A 22,643-nucleotide genomic window follows, 5' to 3' on the forward strand; every position below is an offset into this window, starting at 1 on the left:
TGCAAACCATGGTGGCTAATATGAAAATGTGAATGGCCCTATTTAGAGCCAGTGTTTGGCTTGGGCATTCTGGACTACTGTAGAAACATGGCAAGGCAACATGGCAATCTCTACAACAATTCTAATTTTCAGCATATCTATACCAAAGAAAACATTTTTATTTTATTATATTCAATTTTTGCAAAAAAAAAAAATCCCCCTTAATCCTGCACACTGGACCTTTAAGATGTCTGGTTAGCTTTCTTTCTATGGCAGAGAGTACACTGATGAGTCCTGCAGCACACAGATTACCAAGCCAGAGTGCAGATACTGTGTTTTGTTTTTTTTGTTTGTTTGTTTTTTTAATCCATTTTGCACTGCTAGTTAAACTGTCTTCACAGAAATTACACAGCTCTATGGCATGATATTTTTGTATAAAGTAAATCAGATGTCAGAAGGTCTGATACAGGTTCTAACTTAGTTTTGACCAAATATGTAGGTGCTGCATTTTGCCTTTGTAGGGTAGTATACCTCTGACATACAATACAATTCCATGAATGAACTCCCTCAGAGGTCTGGTGTTGCTTTGACATTAAGACCATGACCCATAAAAACAGTGGGCTCCGAACCCTCTCTCATGGATAAGAAAATGTGTCACAGATTGAAGTGAGATATCTATGTCTTATCTTTTTTCTGTCTTCTGTCTTCTTTCTGTCATTATCTTGTCTCTCTTCTGTCTCTTAATTGTTGTCTGAGACACAATCCATGAGTGTCTGTGTCCGCGTCATACTGTGTTATCAGCCTTCACCCAACACTCCACCTTAAACACACATTTCACATTTTGGAATGATGACATTGCCTGTGCTTGCTTCTTTGATTATAGTATTAAAACTGTGCAGTCGACATAATGTGACCCTCTCACCCTTCTCCTTTTTTCTCCTTTTTTTTCCCCTTTGTTATTCAACTCTTCCCATCCTACCTCTTGCCTACTTGCCTTCATCTCTATCCTCTCTCTACATCTCCCCCACTCATCCTCCTCCGTCTTTTCATGCTTCCCTCTTCACACTCTCTGGTTCCCTCGCACCTTTCACTCCTTCCTCCCTCGCTCCATGTGGGGTTTGCATTCCCCCAGGCAATGCTGGGTAAGGTAACCACAGAGACATCCAGAAAGAAGGATGTTGAGGAGGTTCAGAAACGCCACCGCCTCATCCCCATGGGACGCAAGATATACGAGTTCTACAACGCTCCAATTGTCAAGTTCTGGTTCCATACGGTCAGTGTCGTCTTCAGCAACACCACCTACGTGCTCAGCTTCCCGTTAGCGCTGTCACTGCCTACTGTATTTCTGCAACAGCATCAATTCCCAGTTCCCTGCCGTTAGCTTTTACTGCCACAGTGCCTCATTAACCTCTTGTTCCACCCCGTCATTACCCAGCCTTACTGGGGTGGGAAAGTTTAGTGCAGAGAGACTGATGGAAGCAACACAGTGAGGAAAGTACAGGCCAGGGAGGGAGTATAAGGTATCGGAGATCAAACAAGGAGGTTTTGAATTAAAAATGTAAGCACTGCAACCTCTGAGTCATGGCATATTGCCACTGTATTCAATATTACAGTAAGTAGATATTTAATATAAAGTTTTAAAGTGTTTACATGTGCTTCTTTCTGTACAGCTCGATTCTGTGACTGTAGATATCCTTAAAGTCTGTGTATAGCTTGTGTTTTGTACAGTATCAGCCCGTGAGTGTGCGTGCAGTCTTTAAAACAAGCTGATCTTTTGTCTCCCATACCTCGTCTCGGCCTCCTTCAGTTTGCTTGCCCAGCGAAAGCATCTCTCAACATCACCAGCAGGGATTTCACTGTTTATTTATGCTGAGAAAATATTTTGACTGCTTTTTGTTTCATCCCATTTTTCCCCCTCTTCTCTGGCTATTTACTCCCCTCCTCTTCTCCCCCCTCGCTTCTCCTTCCTGCCCTTCAGGTTAAAGAATGATATTCTACTGTGAATTTCATTACTGTGCTCGCAGAGCAGGTGCTGGGATTTCTCAGGGTCAAAACGCAGTCTTTACCTCATTAAGAGATTTGTATTCAAACCCTTCACCCGCTGTAGAGGGCTGCCCCGTTTAAAGTAATGTTAGTCAAAGTTATCACACAAACCAACCTGTGCATGTGGGACTGATTTACAGTGCCAGTTGCACTTTATTAAAATCACTTTACCTGTGTACTTCGCTGGAATACTCGATTAAGCATTCCCAGTTTGCTTGTCGTTACTTTCATTTATAATTTAAATACGTCAAAGCCTTTCATTTGTGTTCCAAATTTAAAGCTAGGATCAGAATAGCATAGCTGTCCAAATCCCTGTTGGTTATATTCATGCAGTTTAAGTGGTCTCAGAGGATACCACATCACCGACTGCTAGATCAAAAATGTCAAATACCTGACTGAAATCCAGTGATGTCAGGACCTGTGAATGAGGAAAACACGTAAAAATGGATTTTCAGTACATTTGTGTCAGCGCGTCCAGGCCCGATCTTTAGATGGTGATAATTTTTTTCATCTACTGTGGATCATGACAAGCCACAGTGCGCAAATTAATGTGGACAGCTGACATGGATTTAAATAGATAGAGCCACAGGAGACTCATAATGGACATTTTCAGGCCAAGTGTGGAGGTACAGTAATCAGGTGTCTTGACATCAAATCTCTATTATCACATCTGAAAAACTGGATTAAAGGAGGGTGTAATGAGGGTCAGCCATTCACTAAATAACTGTTTAATCTTAGCAGTTACACACAAAAGCCCCTTGAGGCAATTTGTTTGCATAGAAAGAATTGAACATATTGATGCACAGTTTGCCGTTGTGGGAGAAAGCACACAAACACAAGCACATAACCATAAATGTGTCCCCACTGATTTCCTTCTTGTGTCATGTCTTTGCGTAGATGGCATACGTGGGCTACCTGATGTTGTTCAACTACATTGTCCTGGTCAAGATGGATCTGTGGCCGTCTCCTCAGGAGTGGATTGTCATCGCTTACATCTTCACCAATGGCATTGAAAAGATGAGAGAGGTACAACTGTCCTAGCTTTGGCTACATGCAGATGTGCACCAGCATCCACAAGTGTAACAAACGCACAATAATCAGGTCTAAAGACACAAAGCTGGTCACCATAGTGTTGCCTATGGTTAAATTCAGCAAGTGCTGTGGAGGAGGGCAGAGGCTAAGTGTCATATCCATATCATCAAACTGCTCATAATAGATAGAGAAAACTGTAGGGCAACCACTGAGGGGGAGGAAAAAATAACAGTGGGGTGGAAATGAAGGTAAGAGACAGAGAGAGGGAAACAAATAAATAAAAGGAGTAAATAGAGAATATGGGTATGTGGCCATATGAGACGATCTAGTCTGGCCTCACTCTGTGGCTGTGTTTGTACTGTAAGTGTATGAAATGCATTTATCATTATGGCACATCATTCTCAGCTGCACAACAATGCCTTCTCGCACATCTGCTCGATGTCCTGACTGGCGAACTCATACTGCCCTCTGATGGTGGTCATGAAGTATTGCAATCCTATTATTCTATTCCAATCACTTTTTGGGCTCACTTCAGTTGTCCCTTCAGTTTATTTTTATGAAACACATATTTTCATCACCAAGGTTCCAACAGCTTAAGACAAATTAAATTTAAGACTTTTTAAGTCTTGTAATGCCATTTGGGAAAAAAATTAGGACACATTTACAATCCCCAAATTGGGAATTGGGGAAAAAACAAGACCATGAACTGACATCTGACATTACTTAGTGTTCATGACAATTTCTCCCAGATGTTTATCAAAACATAAAACATAACTTTTTGAACTAGGAACTAGGAAATAATTGGCATTTGTTGGCGAGTTTTCTTGGCGATCCTGTGTTTCTCACTCTGCATGTGAGATTTCACTACCCTGATTCCCATCATGCTGAGTTTGAAAAACGTATTACATAGAATACAGCAATCCTTGTATACATTGCCTTTAACCAGTTTTAGCCATGCCACAAATTATTGTTTAAAAAGTCAGTTTTCATTGAATTTGCAGTTCCTCTTATCATCCAGGGTACAGTGACAACTAACTAGCAGACAGTAGAGCATGTGTTCTGAGCATCCTGGCCAAAACCAAAATATAGCCCCTTTCCCACTGCACAAAGAACCAACAAACACCTGCTAACATCTGGCTTTTGTACATAATGGGAAAGGTTACAATTGGCATTCATACACAGGTCAGGTGACTCTGCAGTAGGCACAGGTAATTATCGGCTCCGGCTCTGATTGGCAGTGATGGAATACGAAACAGCTCTGATCTACTGGCAAATCTTGGTCTGTGCTAATTGTGGTGGAAAAGGGTATGTGAGTGTTATGGATTCCAAGACTCTGATCTCAGTGACGTGGGAAAATAGTTCAGAATTATTTTCAAATTTTACAATGCAAGGTCAGAAAAGATAAAACATTCCTTCCTTCCAATGTCTTAGCATTTTTAAGACCACTGAAAGATTGATGTATGACATTTTATTACTAATTAAAGCCTTCTTTTTATATTAATGAATTCAATGTCTTGTAAGACTCTTTAAGGATCTGCGGGAATCCTGCCTCATTCCTGCACTTGAACATCCTCATCTTCCGTTCTAAAGTAATTTCCTTCCAACCCTCTCCCAGATCCTGATGTCAGAGCCAGGGAAGCTGCTACAGAAGGTGAAGGTGTGGCTTCAGGAGTACTGGAACATCACAGACCTCATGGCCATCCTCATATTCTCTGTCGGCATGGTTCTGCGTCTCCAGGAGCCGCCGCTCATGAGCTACGGGCGGGTCATCTACTGCGTCAACATCATCTATTGGTACATCCGGCTGCTGGACATCTTTGGGGTCAACAAGTACCTGGGTCCCTATGTGATGATGATTGGCAAAATGGTGAGAGGAGGCAGGGGTGGTTAAGTGTGTGTGTGCGCACGCGCGTGTGTGTGTGTGTCTTTTCTATCTACAGCATCTCACATTTCCTCTCCTCAGTATGTATTCCTCATTTATGTCTGACTTTTTCTACCTTCTGACTTCCACACAGCATGATCCATACTGATTATGAGAGTTCACTGACTGCCATAATTTGCCATAATTACAAAGATTTAATTTGTATGTTGTGTGCAGGCTTGGTCCTAACAGAGCTTCTGTGGCTCTAAACCAAATTGTTTGATCTCACAGAGCACAAGATCAGAGCCTCTGATACATACATGAAGACAAAACTAGAGAAGGGATCAAAGGCTCGAATTTGTATCCGTCTGATGTTCAACTGTTCTTTGACATGAGCTGTGTACCACTGGACACAAATGCTCTCTGATATGAAAATCAGCAATTAGTTAGAGAGAGAAAGAGAGAGGGGGAGAGAGATTTGGATTCAATGACTTAGTCAGATAATCGGCACATGTGATGTTGCAGCACCATAAGCGGATTTGAAGTGGGAGTAGTTCAGAGTGATGAAAAAACAATACTGCAGTGTAAATAACAGCAGAAAACTAAAGTACCACCATACCTTCAAGCCATCATCTGTTTCACTGGCATCCATTACACAATGTAGTTTGACAAAGTCTTTATTAAAAAAGAAAAGTGAAACATTATAATGTTTTGGGGTTTTTTTTAACAACAACTGTGGCTCATATTTGGCCTTAAAATGTGACTATTTCTTAGATGTGTTTCAGCTTTCTAGAAACACAAAGCATGACACCCTTACTCGAAAATTATACAGAGGCTAGTGTAACAGAGGCCAGTAGAATATAAATGAGACGTATTCCCCCACTTCAGCCTGGTAACGTCCTTAATATCAATATGGGATTAACATAAATTAAGTGCATTTCAAATATTGAGTTTAGGTTTCATTCCAACCAAGAATCTGACAGACAAATTCACAAAGAATGGAGCGCAGCCTCCGACAGCATCATGAATTGCACATCGCTTGTAAACACTATCTGCCCCGTCTCAAGGTCTGATTCACAGAAGACGTTGCACAAATTATATTATTGTGCAAATACAGCCATAAAGTTTTGCAGCTTAGTGCACTGTGCAATTATCTATGTGGCAAAGTATTAATGTTGCCTTTATGCCAAGCAACCCCAAGGGGGGTGTCAAAGGGTACAGATGACCATGGCCATGAAAAGTCTATGGTTGACCTTTAAATTGGATCAAGTACAACAATTTACTTATTGACTTATATTAATGACAATACAAGTTATTTGTATTTACGTGATAATGTATTTTTATCATTAAAATACATGCTGCCACCCCCAGCAGGTACTGTGAAATGGTGCGGTCCATCTGACATGGGTCAGGTGCACTGTGTGCAAAACTCACAAGTGCTAATGATGTTAACATGTAAGGTGGACTGCAGCCTGACTAGCTATGTCAGAATGTCTCACAAAACGTCAGGAGCTCCTGATGGAATAGCCAGGGTACAGAGCGAACAGGAAAGTGAAAGGAACAGAGGCAATGGCCAAATGTATGGCAAAAATAACACACTTAACACAGAGTAGATACAAAATACATGTGGAAATATGATTGATTGGATGATTTTCGCAGTAAGTATAAAAGTTTGCATAGCTCAGCTCTCTGAAGACGCTGATGATTTCACTGTAACTGTGTGTGGCTGTTAACACTGATCTTTGTGAATTCAACTGTCTTGGTTTGAGGCTTATTTGCATAAAAAGGGGCAAATTTTGCACCAAATTTATGCATGTTACCAAATTTAAATATGTGCAAACAATACAGGAGCACAGAGATGCTATTTGCTTGGCAGCACAGTTAAGGGTGCAGTTTCTCTTTGTCGTATTCATGTAGCTTTAGCAGCCACAATCCTTTAGTGAATTTGACCCTGAGAGGGATAGTAATCAAAAAATGCTAATGCAGATCATTATTCATCAAACTGCCTCTCCAACTGCAACAGACCAACACATTCCCTCGCTGCTCTCTTGTTTTGCCTCATTATTGCTTTCCTCTCTTATTCATGCCTTCTTTTTTTAATCATCCTTCTTTCTGCAAACATCCTTACCAACTGCTACCCATTTTTTTCCCTCTTCTTAAACCACTCACCCCCTCCCTTCTCTCTTTGACGGCCCTTCTCTACCCCCCTCCCTCTCTCAGATGATCGACATGATGTATTTTGTGATCATCATGTTGGTGGTGCTGATGAGTTTTGGGGTGGCACGTCAGGCCATCCTCAACCCTAATGAAGACCCGTCCTGGATGCTAGCTAGGAACATCTTCTTCATGCCTTACTGGATGATCTACGGAGAGGTGTTTGCCGACCAGATTGACCGTAAGTTCAGGGCCAGAGTGTCAGAGCTTTTGAATAAAAAAACGTATTTTTTGATAATTTCGAGAAGAATAGTTCCTGATTCTGAGGAGAGATGGAAACAATGTGACCAAATCCGCACCTTTAAATTTTCAGTCATTCCTCCACAGGTCAATGGAAGATATATTTTTATAACACATAAAACACTACAAGACATGTTGCATCATATTTATGATAGTTAAAAAATTGTATCAAGTTACTTCTTACACGAGGACATTAATTTTTACTGTCAGTTTGTCCTGATCTTTTTTTGTCTCCACATTATTTTATATTATGTAGACAAAGTGACTCAATAAAGTGTCTGTGAGAAAATGTCTTGAGAGTGAGAGTGCGTTTGTGTGCTGCTCTGTTGTCTTTCTGTGTGGTTGTGTATATGAGGGTGTGCACAGAGTGTGAGGCGTGGCCCAAAGAGAAGAGATCTGAAATAATGTTTTCATTCTTTGTTTCAGATTTGCATAGTAGGAAGTTACAGCACAGGCTGAATGAAAAACTCTGGCTGGTCGAAAATTACATTCGAACTCACGGAACCTGGCGTAGTAGTGGTGGTGGTACATCCCACATTGCCCAGTGCAGTCAAAACAACAGTAAATCAATAGATATATAGACCTCAATTTTATCACATCTACCTATCCCACCTCTCCTTCATCATCCTCACATTACCACCATGTCATGCCCACTCCTACCACTCGAGGCCACTTGAGACAAAAGTGTGCATGCGGCTCCACACGCTCTAAGGTTAAAGTTGCCCTCATGTGTTTGGCATCTTGGGTCAGCTACTGTATCCAAACCGCACTATATTTAAACACCACAAGCTTGTTTAAGATCATTTAAAATGTGTGGCAGTCTGATTGAATGAGGCTGCCTGTCCTCTCCAAATGTTTGATTGACTAAGTAGTAGCTTGACCTAAGGCTATATTTTGTAAGCAACTTTACCCTGACTAATTTTGGCACTGGCTGGCAAATGGCACTGTTACGTGGCAGTAGCACTTTTCAAATGTGCTGTAATATTTTCATGCTCTTTGTTTTTGGTCAGTTGTCACATCAAGGGGAACTATCAAAGCTTAAAAGTTTGATATTCCCTTGTTGTTTCTTCCACTCGTTTTGTTCCTTGACCTTCGATTAGTTTCATTTGAAGAAGTGACCCTGCCATGTTAACACCGTCTGTCACATAAACCATATCACCCTCCCCTTTTTTTACGCCGGCTCCACTTCTCACTGGAGCAATTGCAACATTGCCAAAATATTTCTAACAATAAAGCCAACATTTAATATCAGAAAGCAATGAAGTTTACATATGAAAACCACACCATAGAGGAATAAAACACATGCATACACACATCCACACCAGAATATATTTATCAGCCACCTTTCATCATCTGTAATCTGTTTTTTCACGTGGTTCAGTTGTCAGAGTTTTTAAATCCAAATTTTTTGAAGGTGAAAATTTGAAAAATAGAAAAATTACTTCAGTTCTCTGTCTTTGGGCTGCATTGTGTGAAACAATTGAACATCAAGCAATGATGAGCATGACTAGAATGAATCTCAAAGGCAAACAAACCAAGAACAAATGCTGAATGTTCCCCAGATAAGCCACAGCAACTGAACCATCACAGATGGAAAAAACACACTATGTATCCGAAATACATTCCAAATGATTCACAGCAATCGGCCATTGCTGACTGAAGCTATGGCACACATATGTGACAATATATTTTAAACATCCGCTACATGTTTAAATATATTGGGAGCACAAATTGTGATGAGACATGATGAATGTATTTTATTTTGTTTTCAGATGCACATTTCTGAACATGAGCCCTTACCATTATAGTGTCCACTCTTTCCAGCCCCTTCTTTAAGAAGCATAAAGACAAATTATGCTTCTTGTTTGTTTGCAAAATATGTAGTTATGCATTTTATTTGGTATTTTCAGGTCTGCTTGTCTCTTTGTTTGTTGACGTTGTAACTCAGTGTACCGTATGTGCTTGAGTGTTTTATGTTTTCTTTACTTTGCTTTGGTTTTATTATCATTTTATTTTTTTCTATCTACTGTTTATGTCATGCGTCTGCATGTCTTTCTAATTTGTTGTGCATCTACAAATTTCTACTTGAATACTATATTATTATGATGGATTTAAGTCTCTAGCTACATACGTAGTTTACTTTGTATTAACTCGTGTGTGTGTGTATTTGTTTCGTGGCGGCGTGCAGCCCCCTGTGGGCAGAACATCACTACAGATGATGGGGTGGTGGTGGCCCTGCCTCCCTGTAAGACTGGTGCCTGGATTGTCCCAGCCATCATGGCCTGCTATCTGCTGGTGGCCAACATACTGCTGGTCAACCTACTCATAGCTGTGTTCAAGTACGTAAACTCTCTAATAAGTTTAATTCTTCCAACTGTAAAAAAATAAATAAATAAATAAATAAATAAATAAAAAAAATTGACACCACACTGCTTCACAGACAGCTCAGGACCTGATACACACTCAGTTTAGCAGCATGATGATAGGAATGATTTCTCTCTGTCCTTCAACACTCTCACAAAAAACATATCACTAAATCATGGTTAGGCATGGGACTATAAGAAAATTTCATGTCACAATGATCCTGGCCAAAATAAATATGATTAATGATATTATCCCAATAATCATCCAAATATACTTGAAACTAAAATGTGCTGGAGTCACCTTACCTTACATTTTGTTAAGAAATGCACACTTGCATCACAGATAAGACACAACTTTTTAAATGAATATCATTTATTTGAGTTGGCATCATATATTTATATGAAATCTGCCAGTGATTGATTAGAATCTTTTGTATTTTGAGATTGGTTTATATGCAGCCGGTTTTTGCAGAATCTCTTTTACAGATGGTTGCCAGGCACTTAAGGTGTTGCTAGACACGATATTCACATTTATCCAGATAATGGAATCATATAAAGTCATATACCATCTCATCCCTTGTCTGCAGCTCAGCAAAGGCTCTCCAATTTGTATTTCTAACATGCAACAAACAAGTGCACATTATGCTAAACTTGTTCCGTGGAAACACTTTCCCAAGAGGCAGTATTTTAATATATATATATATATATATATATATAAATATATACAGTACAGGCCAAAAGTTTGGACACACCTTCTCATTCAATGCGTTTTCTTTATTTTCATGACTATTTACATTGTAGATTCTCACTGAAGGCATCAAAACTATGAATGAACACATGTGGAGTTATGTACTTAACAAAAAAAGGTGAAATAACTGAAAACATGTTTTATATTCTAGTTTCTTCAAAATAGCCACCCTTTGCTCTGATTACTGCTTTGCACACTCTTGGCATTCTCTCCATGAGCTTCAAGAGGTAGTCACCTGAAATGGTTTTCCAACAGTCTTGAAGGAGTTCCCAGAGGTGTTTAGCACTTGTTGGCCCCTTTGCCTTCACTCTGCGGTCCAGCTCACCCCAAACCATCTCCATTGGGTTCAGGTCCGGTGACTGTGGAGGCCAGGTCATCTGCCGCAGCACTCCATCACTCTCCTTCTTGGTCAAATAGCCCTTACACAGCCTGGAGGTGTGTTTGGGGTCATTGTCCTGTTGAAAAATAAATGATCGTCCAACTAAACGCAAAGCGGATGGGATGGCATGTCGCTGCAGGATGCTGTGGTAGCCATGCTGGTTCAGTGTGCCTTCAATTTTGAATAAATCCCCAACAGTGTCACCAGCAAAACACCCCCACACCATCACACCTCCTCCTCCATGCTTCACAGTGGGAACCAGGCATGTGGAATCCATCCGTTCACCTTTTCTGCGCCTCACAAAGACACGGCGGTTGGAACCAAAGATCTCAAATTTGGACTCATCAGACCAAAGCACAGATTTCCACTGGTCTAATGTCCATTCCTTGTGTTTCTTGGCCCAAACAAATCTCTTCTGCTTGTTGCCTCTCCTTAGCAGTGGTTTCCTAGCAGCTCTTAACAGTTGTTCTAGAGATGGGTCTGCTGCTAGAACTCTGTGTGGCATTCATCTGGTCTCTGATCTGAGCTGCTGTTAACTTGCGATTTCTGAGGCTGGTGACTCGGATGAACTTATCCTCAGAAGCAGAGGTGACTCTTGGTCTTCCTTTCCTTGTTAGGTCATCATGTGTGCAGTTTAGTTGTAGCGATTGATGGTTTTTGAGTCTCCACTTGGGGACACATTTAAAGTTTTTGCAATTTTCCGGACTGACTGACCTTCATTTCTTAAAGTAATGATGGCCACTCGTTTTTCTTTAGTTAGCTGATTGGTTCTTGCCATAATATGAATTTTAACAGTTGTCCAATAGGGCTGTCGGCTGTGTATTAACCTGACTTCTGCACAACACAACTGATGGTCCCAACCCCATTGATAAAGCAAGAAATTCCACTAATTAACCCTGATAAGGCACACCTGTGAAGTGGAAACCATTTCAGGTGACTACCTCTTGAAGCTCATGGAGAGAATGCCAAGAGTGTGCAAAGCAGTAATCAGAGCAAAGGGTGGCTATTTTGAAGAAACTAGAATATAAAACATGTTTTCAGTTATTTCACCTTTTTTTGTTAAGTACATAACTCCACATGTGTTCATTCATAGTTTTGATGCCTTCAGTGAGAATCTACAATGTAAATAGTCATGAAAATAAAGAAAACGCATTGAATGAGAAGGTGTGTCCAAACTTTTGGCATGTACTGTATATATATATTAGTGTAGAGCACTATGCTACACTAATTAAAACCTGTTTTCAACAAAGTAGACGTAAGTGTTTTTTAGACTTTATTTGAGATGTGTGTGTTTATGTGTGAGAGGAAAAGAGAAATGACAGTAGTTTGTGTTTGGGCTAATATTAAGCCACACTCACAAGAGGCTGGTAGCAAATTGTATTAACAGAACGGGATGGCGCTTCATCCACAGACATGATCATGCAAATGATCTGTTATTGTGCCTCTGAATAATCTGTGCAGCAAGAATGATCATTCTCCTCTCCATATTTGTCAGGGTAATTACCAAAAAGTGCCCAATGGGAAAAAGTTGAGTTTTAATCTCATTACATATTAAGGCAACAAGTTGATGTGCTGGCTGTTGTATTTATTTCTATCTCCATACACTCAGAGCATCAGCCAGTCTTTCTACTTTTGGAAGTGGTTCTGATCTTTGTTGTGCCACTGATGACTTGATTCACCGGATGTAATATTTCTTGGTTGGTGTGGCATTTCTGTCCTGTCATTGTCTGTCACCATAGTAACACATTCTTCGAGGTGAAGTCCATCTCCAACCAGGTTTGGAAGTTCCAGCGCTACCAGCTCATTATGACCTTCCATGAGCGCCCAGTCCTTCCACCACCCCTCATCATCTTCAGTCACATAACTATGGTCCTCAAGCACCTGTGTTGTCGCTGGCGCAAGCACGATGACGACGAGAGGGACTATGGACTAAGTGAGTGGCAGATAGACATTAACAACCCTGATAAACTTGGACAGTATAAACAGAATTATTTTTAGAGTTGTAATTTATTCGCATCACTGTAGCTATTTTCAATATTCTGTGTTTTAACGGTGCTATATATATTTTGGATTTGAACTTTTGCTATAATTATACTATGACTCAAACTGTTAAATATGGCAATGTAGCATTATCACTTCCTTAAACTCTTTTATCCACAGAACTTTTCATCACAGAGGATGAGCTAAAGAAAGTCCATGACTTTGAGGAGCAATGCATAGAGGAGTACTTCAGGGAGAAAGATGACCGATTCCACTCTTCTAACGATGAAAGGATCAGAGTCACTTCTGAAAGGTTGGAAATAGCAATGCAGAAAACTTTTGTGTCATAGTGCACATTTCAAAACAAGCAAATCAAGCACATGCTGCAAAATACACACAGCAGAACAGAACAGAGACCCAGATCAAGATTAGATAAAGTTAAGTCAGAGCTTTATCCAGTATCTCTGGTTTAGTTAAGTTTAGTTTAGTTGCACATACATGTATAGAAAATAGAGGAAAATTAAAAGTTAAAACATTGTACAGGAGAGGTTACAAGCCAAAAATTGCTTATGAAGATCATGACCTCATGACATCAAGACATGAAGATAACAACAATCATACACTGAAAGAAAAAAGAGAAAGTGTTAAAAGTCTTTGCAAATTAGAGTCCTTTTCAGGGTTTTTTTTTGAAAAACGATAATGTAGATGATGATTGTAAAGATGGAAGAAGGATGTTCCAAAGAGATGGTCCTCTGTATTTCAATGTATATTGATAAAGAGAAGTCTGGAAGGACAATATGGAAGATAAAGGTCCTCAGATTGTCTTGTGGAATATGAGTGAATGTCTGTGGAAGACTTCTGAAAAACACTAGGCAAGTCATGAGTGAGATGTACATATTAATAGATGAATACAATGTATATGTATATATGTATATGTTAACATTAAAAAATGATAAATTTGGTATTTTCTAAAGAGAGAAGCAAATGATTTACATGTTGTAAGCAGAGCTAGTCACTCTCAAAAAATTATTTTGAAGTAGAATAATCATATTGAGATAAGTGGAATGTGGTAGCCCAAGCTGTATTACAATACATAATACAAGGGTAAATGAAGCTATAGTAAAAAATTAAAATACAGAGATGATCGACCAGTGAACAAACTCTAATTAAGATACCAATTGACTTCATAGTCTTTTTACAGACATGGTCAATATGGTGTTACCAAGTTAGGTTTTTGTCTACTATGACCCCTAGAAATTTAATGTAAGGTATTATTTTGATGTCGTCTATGAAAATGTCTTTGAGAGAGATTTTGTTCATCTGAAACCATTTAAATTTGCTTCTTGAATGAGTGTGCTAAAATTTTCACATGAAGATACCAGACTAGTATCATCAGCAAATAAAACAGGCGGTATATTTTTGCAGACCCTAGGTAGGTCATTTATGTAAATCAAGAACAAAAGAGGTCCAAGAATGGAGCCTTGAGGCACTCCACAAAGAAGCTTAGCTCTATTTGAATCATACCTATTAATAGAGACATACTGCTCCCTGTCCGTTAAATAATCAACAACATTTTAAAGCAACATCATTAAAGCCATATTTCTGTAATTTTGCATTAAGAATGTTGTGATCAACAGTGTCAAAAGCATTTGACAAGTCTAAGAATATGCCAAGAGTAATTATCTTGTTGTCTAAGGCTGTATACTAGTTTTTCAAGAACTTTAGAAAAACATGGTAAACCAGATGTAGGACAATGATTATTACATCAGCTGGATTCACCTGATTTGAATAGGGGTATGACTTTAGCTACTTAAAGGTCACTTTGTACAACACCTGTTCTGAGCGATTAAGTTAAGACATGCGTGAGAAGCTCAACGATAGACAAAACTACTTTCTTTACAAGGCTAGATTGTATTTCATCATGACCTGCTGAGGAGTCTTTCATCCCTAGTATAATGTTCTACACGTTTTTAGAGGTAGGAGGGTCAAACATGCTTATGCATGAAGATTTCAGCTGTTTTTTTACCGTGTCTTCTTTCTCTTCTTCTCTACTCTACCAGGGTGGAGAATATGGCAATGCGTCTGGAGGAAGTCAATGAAAGGGAACACTTCATGAAGGCCTCGCTGCAGACCGTTGACATCCGTCTGGCTCAAATGGAGGAGCTGATTGGAAGAATTGCCGTAGCACTGGAGCGTGTGACAGGTGTTGAGCGCGGGGAGGTCAACAAAGTACGTTCGCGGACTTCATCTGACTGCACAGACTCTGCATACATACTCCGCCAGGGTGAGTGCCCAGAAGCAGCATACATCCTGCGACAAAGCAGCTTTAACAGCACAGAGGGGAATGCCTACCGCCTGCAGGAGGCACTGGAGGGAACAGCTGAGGGCTCCATGTCCCCTCCTTCCCCTACTAGCATAGCCGCACGGACAAGGAGCCACTCATTTTATCACGGTCGTGGTGGTGAACGTGCAAGTGGAGCTGAACGAGCTGAGAGCTTCTTCAAAGAACGCTCCCTCAGTCTCCATCGAGCCAACAGCTCACAATCAGTGTCCTCAGGTGCCGCCCCCAAGGAGTCTAAGCCCCTCCCTCTGGCGACGCTGTCGGTCTCCCAGCAGCACCGTCCATCATCATGCATTGATATCTATGTCTCAACTTCTGAGGAGGTGGGGCCTGCGGAGGTCTTTCTGGATCCTCTCCGAGTGGTCCCACCGCTCCAGAGGGACTGCTCAGTGCAGTCAGATACAATGGAGACGGTGCTGCCGGGAGGCCGGGACTTCAGCAGTGTTGCCACCAGTGGTATGGGCGACAGGCACTCGGAGGGTGGAGCAGGCAGCAGCGGAACAGCTGGAGCCATGTTTGATGACAGTGCAGCTGCTGACTTGTCGTTGTGCTCAGCCCACCTTTTACCAGACACCACTTTACCTCCTTGGGACATGGAACCATCCCCGCCTCCCTCAGCAGGGCTGCTGGAGCGCTCTAAGAGCAGCCGCTACCTCTCTACAGCAGGCACATCATTCCTGGATGAGCCCCCTCTGGTCAAGTCACACAGCCTCATGTTCACACCAAGAGGCTGTTACAGTGGAATAGGTGCAGGAGTCCAGGTAAAAGCTGCAGAGTACACCAGCATCACTGACTGCATCGACACACGCTGTGTCTCAGCCCCATACACTCCTGCAGAACGCTCAAACTCCCCCGGAGGATCCACCTCTTTCCCCTTTGATAAGCCGCCAGACATTGCTTCCTCTCACCCAGAGAGAGAAGCAGAGCTTAGCCACACAGAGTCTGATCCAGAGGACCCTGAGGACCTGATTCCGGCCCCTGATACGCCTCGTCTAGGGGGCCTTGGTGGGCCCAGTGGAGCCCCTCTCTGCTCCCCCTTCTCCAGGCTGGAGCGAGCAAACAGCTGCTCCTCAGACGACTCCCATCCTTCCCTCACGCTGGCCCCTCCGCACCGGAAGAGCCTGTCGGTGAGTGAGAGGATGGAGAGGGGACCGGGTCTGGGGGCAGACAGGGGGCCTGGGCCGGGGGGCCGGGGTCTGGCAGGAACCAGAAACCCCTTCCTCAGGAGCAAGTCTGGAGCACGGCCCGAAGCAGCCAAGACTGACAGCCTCTCCATGAGGAAGCTGGCCACTCCGTCAGCTTTCCGCAGCTTTGATAGACAAAACTACACGTGACAAGAACACTGGTCGGCACACTCACACACTGATAGGACCAGGGAGGAAAACTGAAAGGGCCAAGGGCAAATGGTGAAAGCAGGGTGAAGTTGCCCATAGATGATGATCTGAACCAGATCTACAGTTTTTTCACTTACGTTTTAGGTTAGAAAAGATGGTAAAAGTTTATTTATAGACAGTACTGGGGAGGCAACTTTACCCTGGATCAGGTGTTTGGGGGGGGGGGGGGGGTGTAGGGGTCCTACTGTACACCAGTCAAAAACAAAGAGCTATGAATCTAGAGTAGTTTTTACCTCCTCTTGTAGCTAAGTAATTCTCAATGGGGTGTTATGGCAATGGAAGGTGTATTTGTACTGTATGTCTTCCACCCACCACCTTTACGTCAAGTAGACATCTGTCACTGTGTTACATCACATATCAATCACGTAAGTCAGAGAAAGTGTACTGTTACTCCTAGCTGCATTACATGGTAGAAACTGTCAAGTCTGAGAGACAGAGAGGCAAAAGAAAGAAAAGACAGCCACCTCATTTTGTCATTTTGTCTTAGCGTAGAGTCATTACTGTTGCAAAACTTTCGCTTTAAATGCATTATCCTCTCTTCATATAATCCTAACTCCACTCTGTAAGAGCCAGGCACTAGCAGACAGAGAGAAGCTATTATTTATGGCTGCTTCATAAAGGATTCAGTGAAGTGTTTAAAACCATCGGGAGCTATGTCCTCTCTTGGTCGCACTGGAAATGATTGCTGTAACATGGCAACAACTTACCTCTAGATACACAAATACACCTTTCAAATAATCAATATTTATCTCTTTTTTCAGAAGTATATCAAATTTGCCTTTCGTTGTCTTGTGTTTTTTTGTAGCATAATTTATCTACTCAACTGTTTCTTTAAGTCCAGTTAAAAAAAGAAAGCAGTGTTTTAATGTACACCAGTCAAAAGGTTATTACTCTATCACAAGTCTACAGTCATGGCTGTCGTATGTCAGCAGTCTGTATCTGCAGTAACAACTGGGTTTAATTAGCCACATGATAAGACTGAAAAGCTAAATGTTATCAGGAAAAACGCGAGAAGGAATGTGATATGAGATTAGCAGGTGACAGCATCCAGTGTTTTACAACTGATGTTCGGGGGAACAGGAGTTGAGGCATGAAACTATAACAGGAAATGGAGATAGAAGAGTTTAATCAAGTGCATGTCGACATTCACATGCGTATTTACATGTCTACATGCACACACACACTGTCAATCTTACATAACACTAGAAAATAAACTCCAGTTCAGACCTGATCCCTGAGAGCTTTAACAAGTGCAATTGCAAAAAATGGGGGCAAGAGGGCGCTATGAGCCTATTTCTAAAGCAATGCTTGCTGGGTGAACCTGATGTGAACCTTCTTTGCCTGCACCTGACACCAAAAATCCTTACACTCTCTTGTAGCCCAGCCCTCCTCCTTCAGGTTTTGGCAGTGGCATTATGTTGCAATGGTTTTACATCCACCTACGCCTAATGGATCCGTCCTTCATCGACTCCATAACTGTCATTCATTTGCTTTTCTCCTTTATTTTGTTAATTGCATTCAGAGCCAGACACTGCAAAAGAAGACTTTAATAGAAAGCAATTACTCGATGACTAAGCCCATTATAAAACATATACAGAGTTCCTACAGAAAGAGCTAATTTATGAATTTATTTTTTAAAAAAGAAGCTTGAAATAAGCTGTCAAGTATATGCATTCTAGCTGAGATATAAGGAAGACGTGCATTTTAAGCGACATGGAGGAGGAAACATGGGGTTATTATTATTAAAAGATGAAAGCCAGATCAGTGTTTTAAAGAAAATGTCTTTTTTTAATCAAATGGGAAAGTCTGGGGGGAGGAAGATGTCCTTCTCTGATGGCTTTGTAAAGATAAGATTAGGTAAAATTAATAGAATTCTTTCTGATTTTTTTTATTTTTCTTTTATATTTCCTCACTATTACAATTTAGTTTAATCATGTTGCATTTATTTTGAGATTGATTCTATTTATTGACATTTCCTTGCTCATTATCGACGATTACAGTAAATGCCTGTTTGAATTATGAAATCAATATTTATATCTTCTCAGTGATATTTTTGTCAAATTTTAAGTATTTTCTAATTAAGCTTTTAAATTTAATAAAAAGATGACCATCGACATGCACTAAATGCTGATGTATTATATTATTTATTAAATATAGAATTGTCTGATATACTGTACATTTCAATCATATTTAAAGTATTTAAAGTAGTTTTTATTGTATGTTTTATCAAGCAGCCTCTGAGAATTTTCTAATGTAAAGTTGACACGGCAATACACAGTTGCCTGAAAACCAAACTTAGGGTGCCTTTTGGGCATGGATGGAGTATGTGGGGACTGAAGTGATTCAGAAATCTGTGAAATTTCTCATTTCTTGTTTTTCTCCCCCTAATCATAGAGTCTAAATATCTGTGATTATTTTCAACATGTGGCTTTTGCATACACTCATAGACCTTTGTTGTTCTCTTTAAACACATCTGATGTACAGAGCGGGGGATATGTTGTTATTGGTAGACTGTATCATTGCTTGTATGGATTTAAATCCACTGAAACACAGAGAGATCTCATTGAGAATAATAAATCTGTTTGCACATGAAACTGAGGCAAAACGGTGAGGATATAGCATGAATTTGTATGATCTGATTTATCTCGCTTATCTCTTTATGTCACACTCCACAGTTCTGTTTGCTGATCCAAACTGTTCATACACCTGTTAGCTCTGACCCAAACCCTAAAACTTAAAGGGGCTCTCCAGTGATTTAGTACTGCACAGGTTGGGGCACTTTTTAGACACAGATTTTAGTCCCCAGTATGGATCCTACAATTCCCATGGTGCAACTCAATAGCATCTTTTTATAGACTTTCCCTGACTGTTAAATCATCTCATCTTTCAAACCCTGTATCCCTAGTTGATAACACAGGTTGTCTGTGAAATATTTGAAGTCTCAAGCCTGACTGAAAATAACCCTGATAACATTATCAGGATTATTTTCAGAAGCCCCTTTTACACTGCCTGTTCAAGGTGGGAATGTTGCATCTTTATTCCACCTTGCTGTTCTTTATAAAAGGTACGATTGCAGAATGGGGGGACACAGTTGCCTTGCCTTTAAACTGGCAGTGTAAGTAGTAACAGCACCGGATCGACATCTGTGTAAAAGGGATAACAAGTAAGATGGGACCATGGACGGGACAGGTGGGATGTTTTAACAATGGGTTATGTGTGCGACCTACTGCCGGGAGATTTCAAAAGCAGCTAGCAACAGTTAGCAGCTGTCTCAAAGAAGAAGAATAGATGATGATTTTTTTCTGCAAATTGGGAAGTCAATGAGGTCTGGGAGCTCCTTACCCTCCGAGCAGAGAGTAAGATCAGTCTCTATGTAACGGGGAAGGTAAATGACTGTAATAGCCATGTTGTTGTTTAGAAAGCACTGCTAACATGTATGTTATATGTCACACTAGAGGTTCATGCTATATGTTGTCACAAGTAATGCCTCTTTTGCCTCCAGGATGCCGACTTAAATCACACACGGGATGGCATGATGCCACCATTCTTAGGTTCTGTGTAGAAAAGGCAAAGAGGGTGTAATGAAGGGACTTCATTATTGTGCGAACTTGGTCTAAAAAAGGGGCTTTAGACTTCAGAAAGCTCCATCCAGAGCTACACAAGACATACAACTGTGTTCAGAGGCTGAATAGCAAACTAAAATTGGTGGAGATTCCCTTTAAAACAGTAATTACAACACTATTACTTTGTGGACACATGCTCAGTATGGATCACATGAGTTCGAAAGATCAGGCAGGAACACACTTGAAATACCCAGATGAAAAATGTGATGTTGTGGCCCAACGGTACATGCAAAGGATCTGATTTGCAATTTCCTCAACAAATATGTGGTTTACTGTATGTTTAAGAGAGGAAAGGTTGACCCCAAGTCAATACTCAGGGACAACGTTACCCCAGTGATGCAAGGTAGCAAGTTTATTATGGTGGAAAGAGAGATAGAAGTAGAGAGGTTTGGATTTGTCTGCAGCAGAAGGCCTCCAATATAATCACTGTGCTTTAGGAGTCTCACCCAGAGTCTTCGGGGATCGTAGGGACATCTTTTTGTGTCTTTTGTCTCAAGAAATGGCAATAGAAAATGAATGAATGTCTTCATACTTGATCGACTGACTTTTTTGACCCACAGGAGTTTAACTTCTTCGCAATCCAAACAAGAATTGTGTATTGTCAGAGAGGGCTTTGGTCCCTCACACGCTGAACCAAACCAAACTTTACCAAACCAAATGAAAAGGATCTGAGTTGCACTCTGCTGACCTGCTGTCTACACAGCCACGGCTGACAGGAGTCAACCAAGCAAAGTTCGCAGAGTCCAACTCAGTTATGCATGGCTTACTATGTAAACAGTTGACTGTGTCGGACTGAAAGTTAAGACCCTCCTGTTTGACCTACTGTGATAGAAAATCTAAATATTATTTTTAAATTTGTTTATCCTTACAGTAAGGAACATGAGATTACATATAAGTGTCCAAGGCACTTCTAACTCGTGTGTACATGATTCTATAAATGGTTTTGTGGTATGTTGACATGGCTGTAAGGAGGCGTGTGTAAGTGCGTGTACATTAGCTGCGTGTGAACCCAGACATATAGATGACACCAGTAACAGGGAGGCATGCCAATACAACACAACCTGACACAATCTCAGTGTACAGTATTTTTTAAATATTTTCCTATACTGTATCTCATGAGCATATGATGATAATCAGCTTCCTTCCTATAACAACCTGTGACTCGTAACCTAAAGAGAGTTCCACGCACGTTTTTTTTTGTTTTGTTTTGTTTTGTTTTCCTGCAATAATTGCTGATGTGCTTCTACAACTGAAAGGGACTTATCCCCCTACTGGTCACACTTTATTTAATGTCCTTCAGATGCATGCAGTTCTTCCACTCAGAGTGTACAGAGACGACCTGTAAAGACGACGGAGAGAAAGATAGAGAGAGATTATAATATGAAATCAAAGTAGTGAGTATTTGGATGCAAATACAAATCTGTATTCTTCAATGTGAATAGGATCATGTCTGGCATGCATTGTTAAATAAAAAAATGAAATAGATTGGTACTCCGTGTCTCGCCTGTTTTTACTTCACTTAAACAATCAGACGATAAAAAGGCTCATGGTTTGAAGGTCAGATGTGAGATCTGAGGAGCATGTCTGGTGCAGTCATGTTAGTTTTAGCAGGTTACAGTAATGACAAAAGACAAGCAGACACTTAAACGAAGGAAGGAAGAGGCATTGGACTGAAAATCAGGAACATCTGCATTTCTTTGACTCCCCTCATGTAAGCTACAAACTTTGGCCGAGAGCTGTCAACCTCAGTGTTGTAGAACTCCTGAAACATCCCATGCACACAGTGTGTCAGCCATCCTGTAATGAGGCACACACATCACACAAGCTGTTTTGCAGTTCAGGCAGGACATCAGGCTCCCATTGCCTCCCCCCCTCCGTCCCCCCTGACTGCTGTTGAGATAAGTGTGACAGGTGCTGCTTGGTCGTCTGTCATTTTTAAAACTTGTCCCATTGCCACGAGGCACAAATACAGCTTTGACTTTGTCCCATTAGAAAGATGTGTTGTAAAGTGTGCAATTAGTATAATTTATATCTAACCACTTTTCCGAGACAACTGACACTTTTTATACAATATCCTTTGGAAATGATTGTTTATACACAACACATTTTACAGCACATATATTTCTTGCAGTTTATTTTCTTCATGGCTGTGGCTGGCTGAGTGGCTTTTACAGTCTGTGTAAAACAACCATCTGTGCGTCAGTTTGCAACATTGCACAAACTCACACTTCTGCATTTATGTATGTGTTTGTTTCAGCCTGCTTTATGGACACAATAACATTACCACCTGTAGTACAGTACAATCGGTGCAATCGCCCTGTAATGAATGTTTCCTCTGTAATGCTTACAGTGTTTCATGTTTGCTGATACAGTGCCCAGAAAATGTGCAGACACTTTTGAGGTCATTTTTGAGGGTTAATGTTCTTTTAATTGATTAATATGATTG

General features: G+C 40.8%; 1 protein-coding gene across 6 annotated transcripts in view; it reads left to right on the forward strand.

Moving 5' to 3' along the window:
* Positions 1–16,700, forward strand: part of trpm3 (transient receptor potential cation channel, subfamily M, member 3) — a 172,204-nt gene extending 155,504 nt beyond the window's left edge. For 4 of the 6 annotated variants that reach the window (XM_049579211.1, XM_049579216.1, XM_049579212.1 and 1 more), the window contains 8 exons: positions 1,112–1,252; positions 2,920–3,048; positions 4,670–4,921; positions 7,136–7,310; positions 9,558–9,708; positions 12,599–12,792; positions 13,020–13,152; positions 14,900–16,700. In XM_049579211.1, the coding sequence (XP_049435168.1) occupies positions 1,112–1,252; positions 2,920–3,048; positions 4,670–4,921; positions 7,136–7,310; positions 9,558–9,708; positions 12,599–12,792; positions 13,020–13,152; positions 14,900–16,514 (2,790 nt within the window). In that variant the 3' untranslated portion in view covers positions 16,515–16,700. The other 2 variants (XM_049579215.1, XM_049579214.1) reach the window with 2 other exon arrangements.
* The last annotated feature ends 5,943 nt before the right edge of the window (positions 16,701–22,643 follow it).

The sequence above is a fragment of the Epinephelus fuscoguttatus genome, linkage group LG6 (assembly GCF_011397635.1).
Source record: "Epinephelus fuscoguttatus linkage group LG6, E.fuscoguttatus.final_Chr_v1".
In the NCBI taxonomy this organism is placed as follows: Eukaryota; Metazoa; Chordata; class Actinopteri; order Perciformes; family Serranidae; genus Epinephelus; species Epinephelus fuscoguttatus.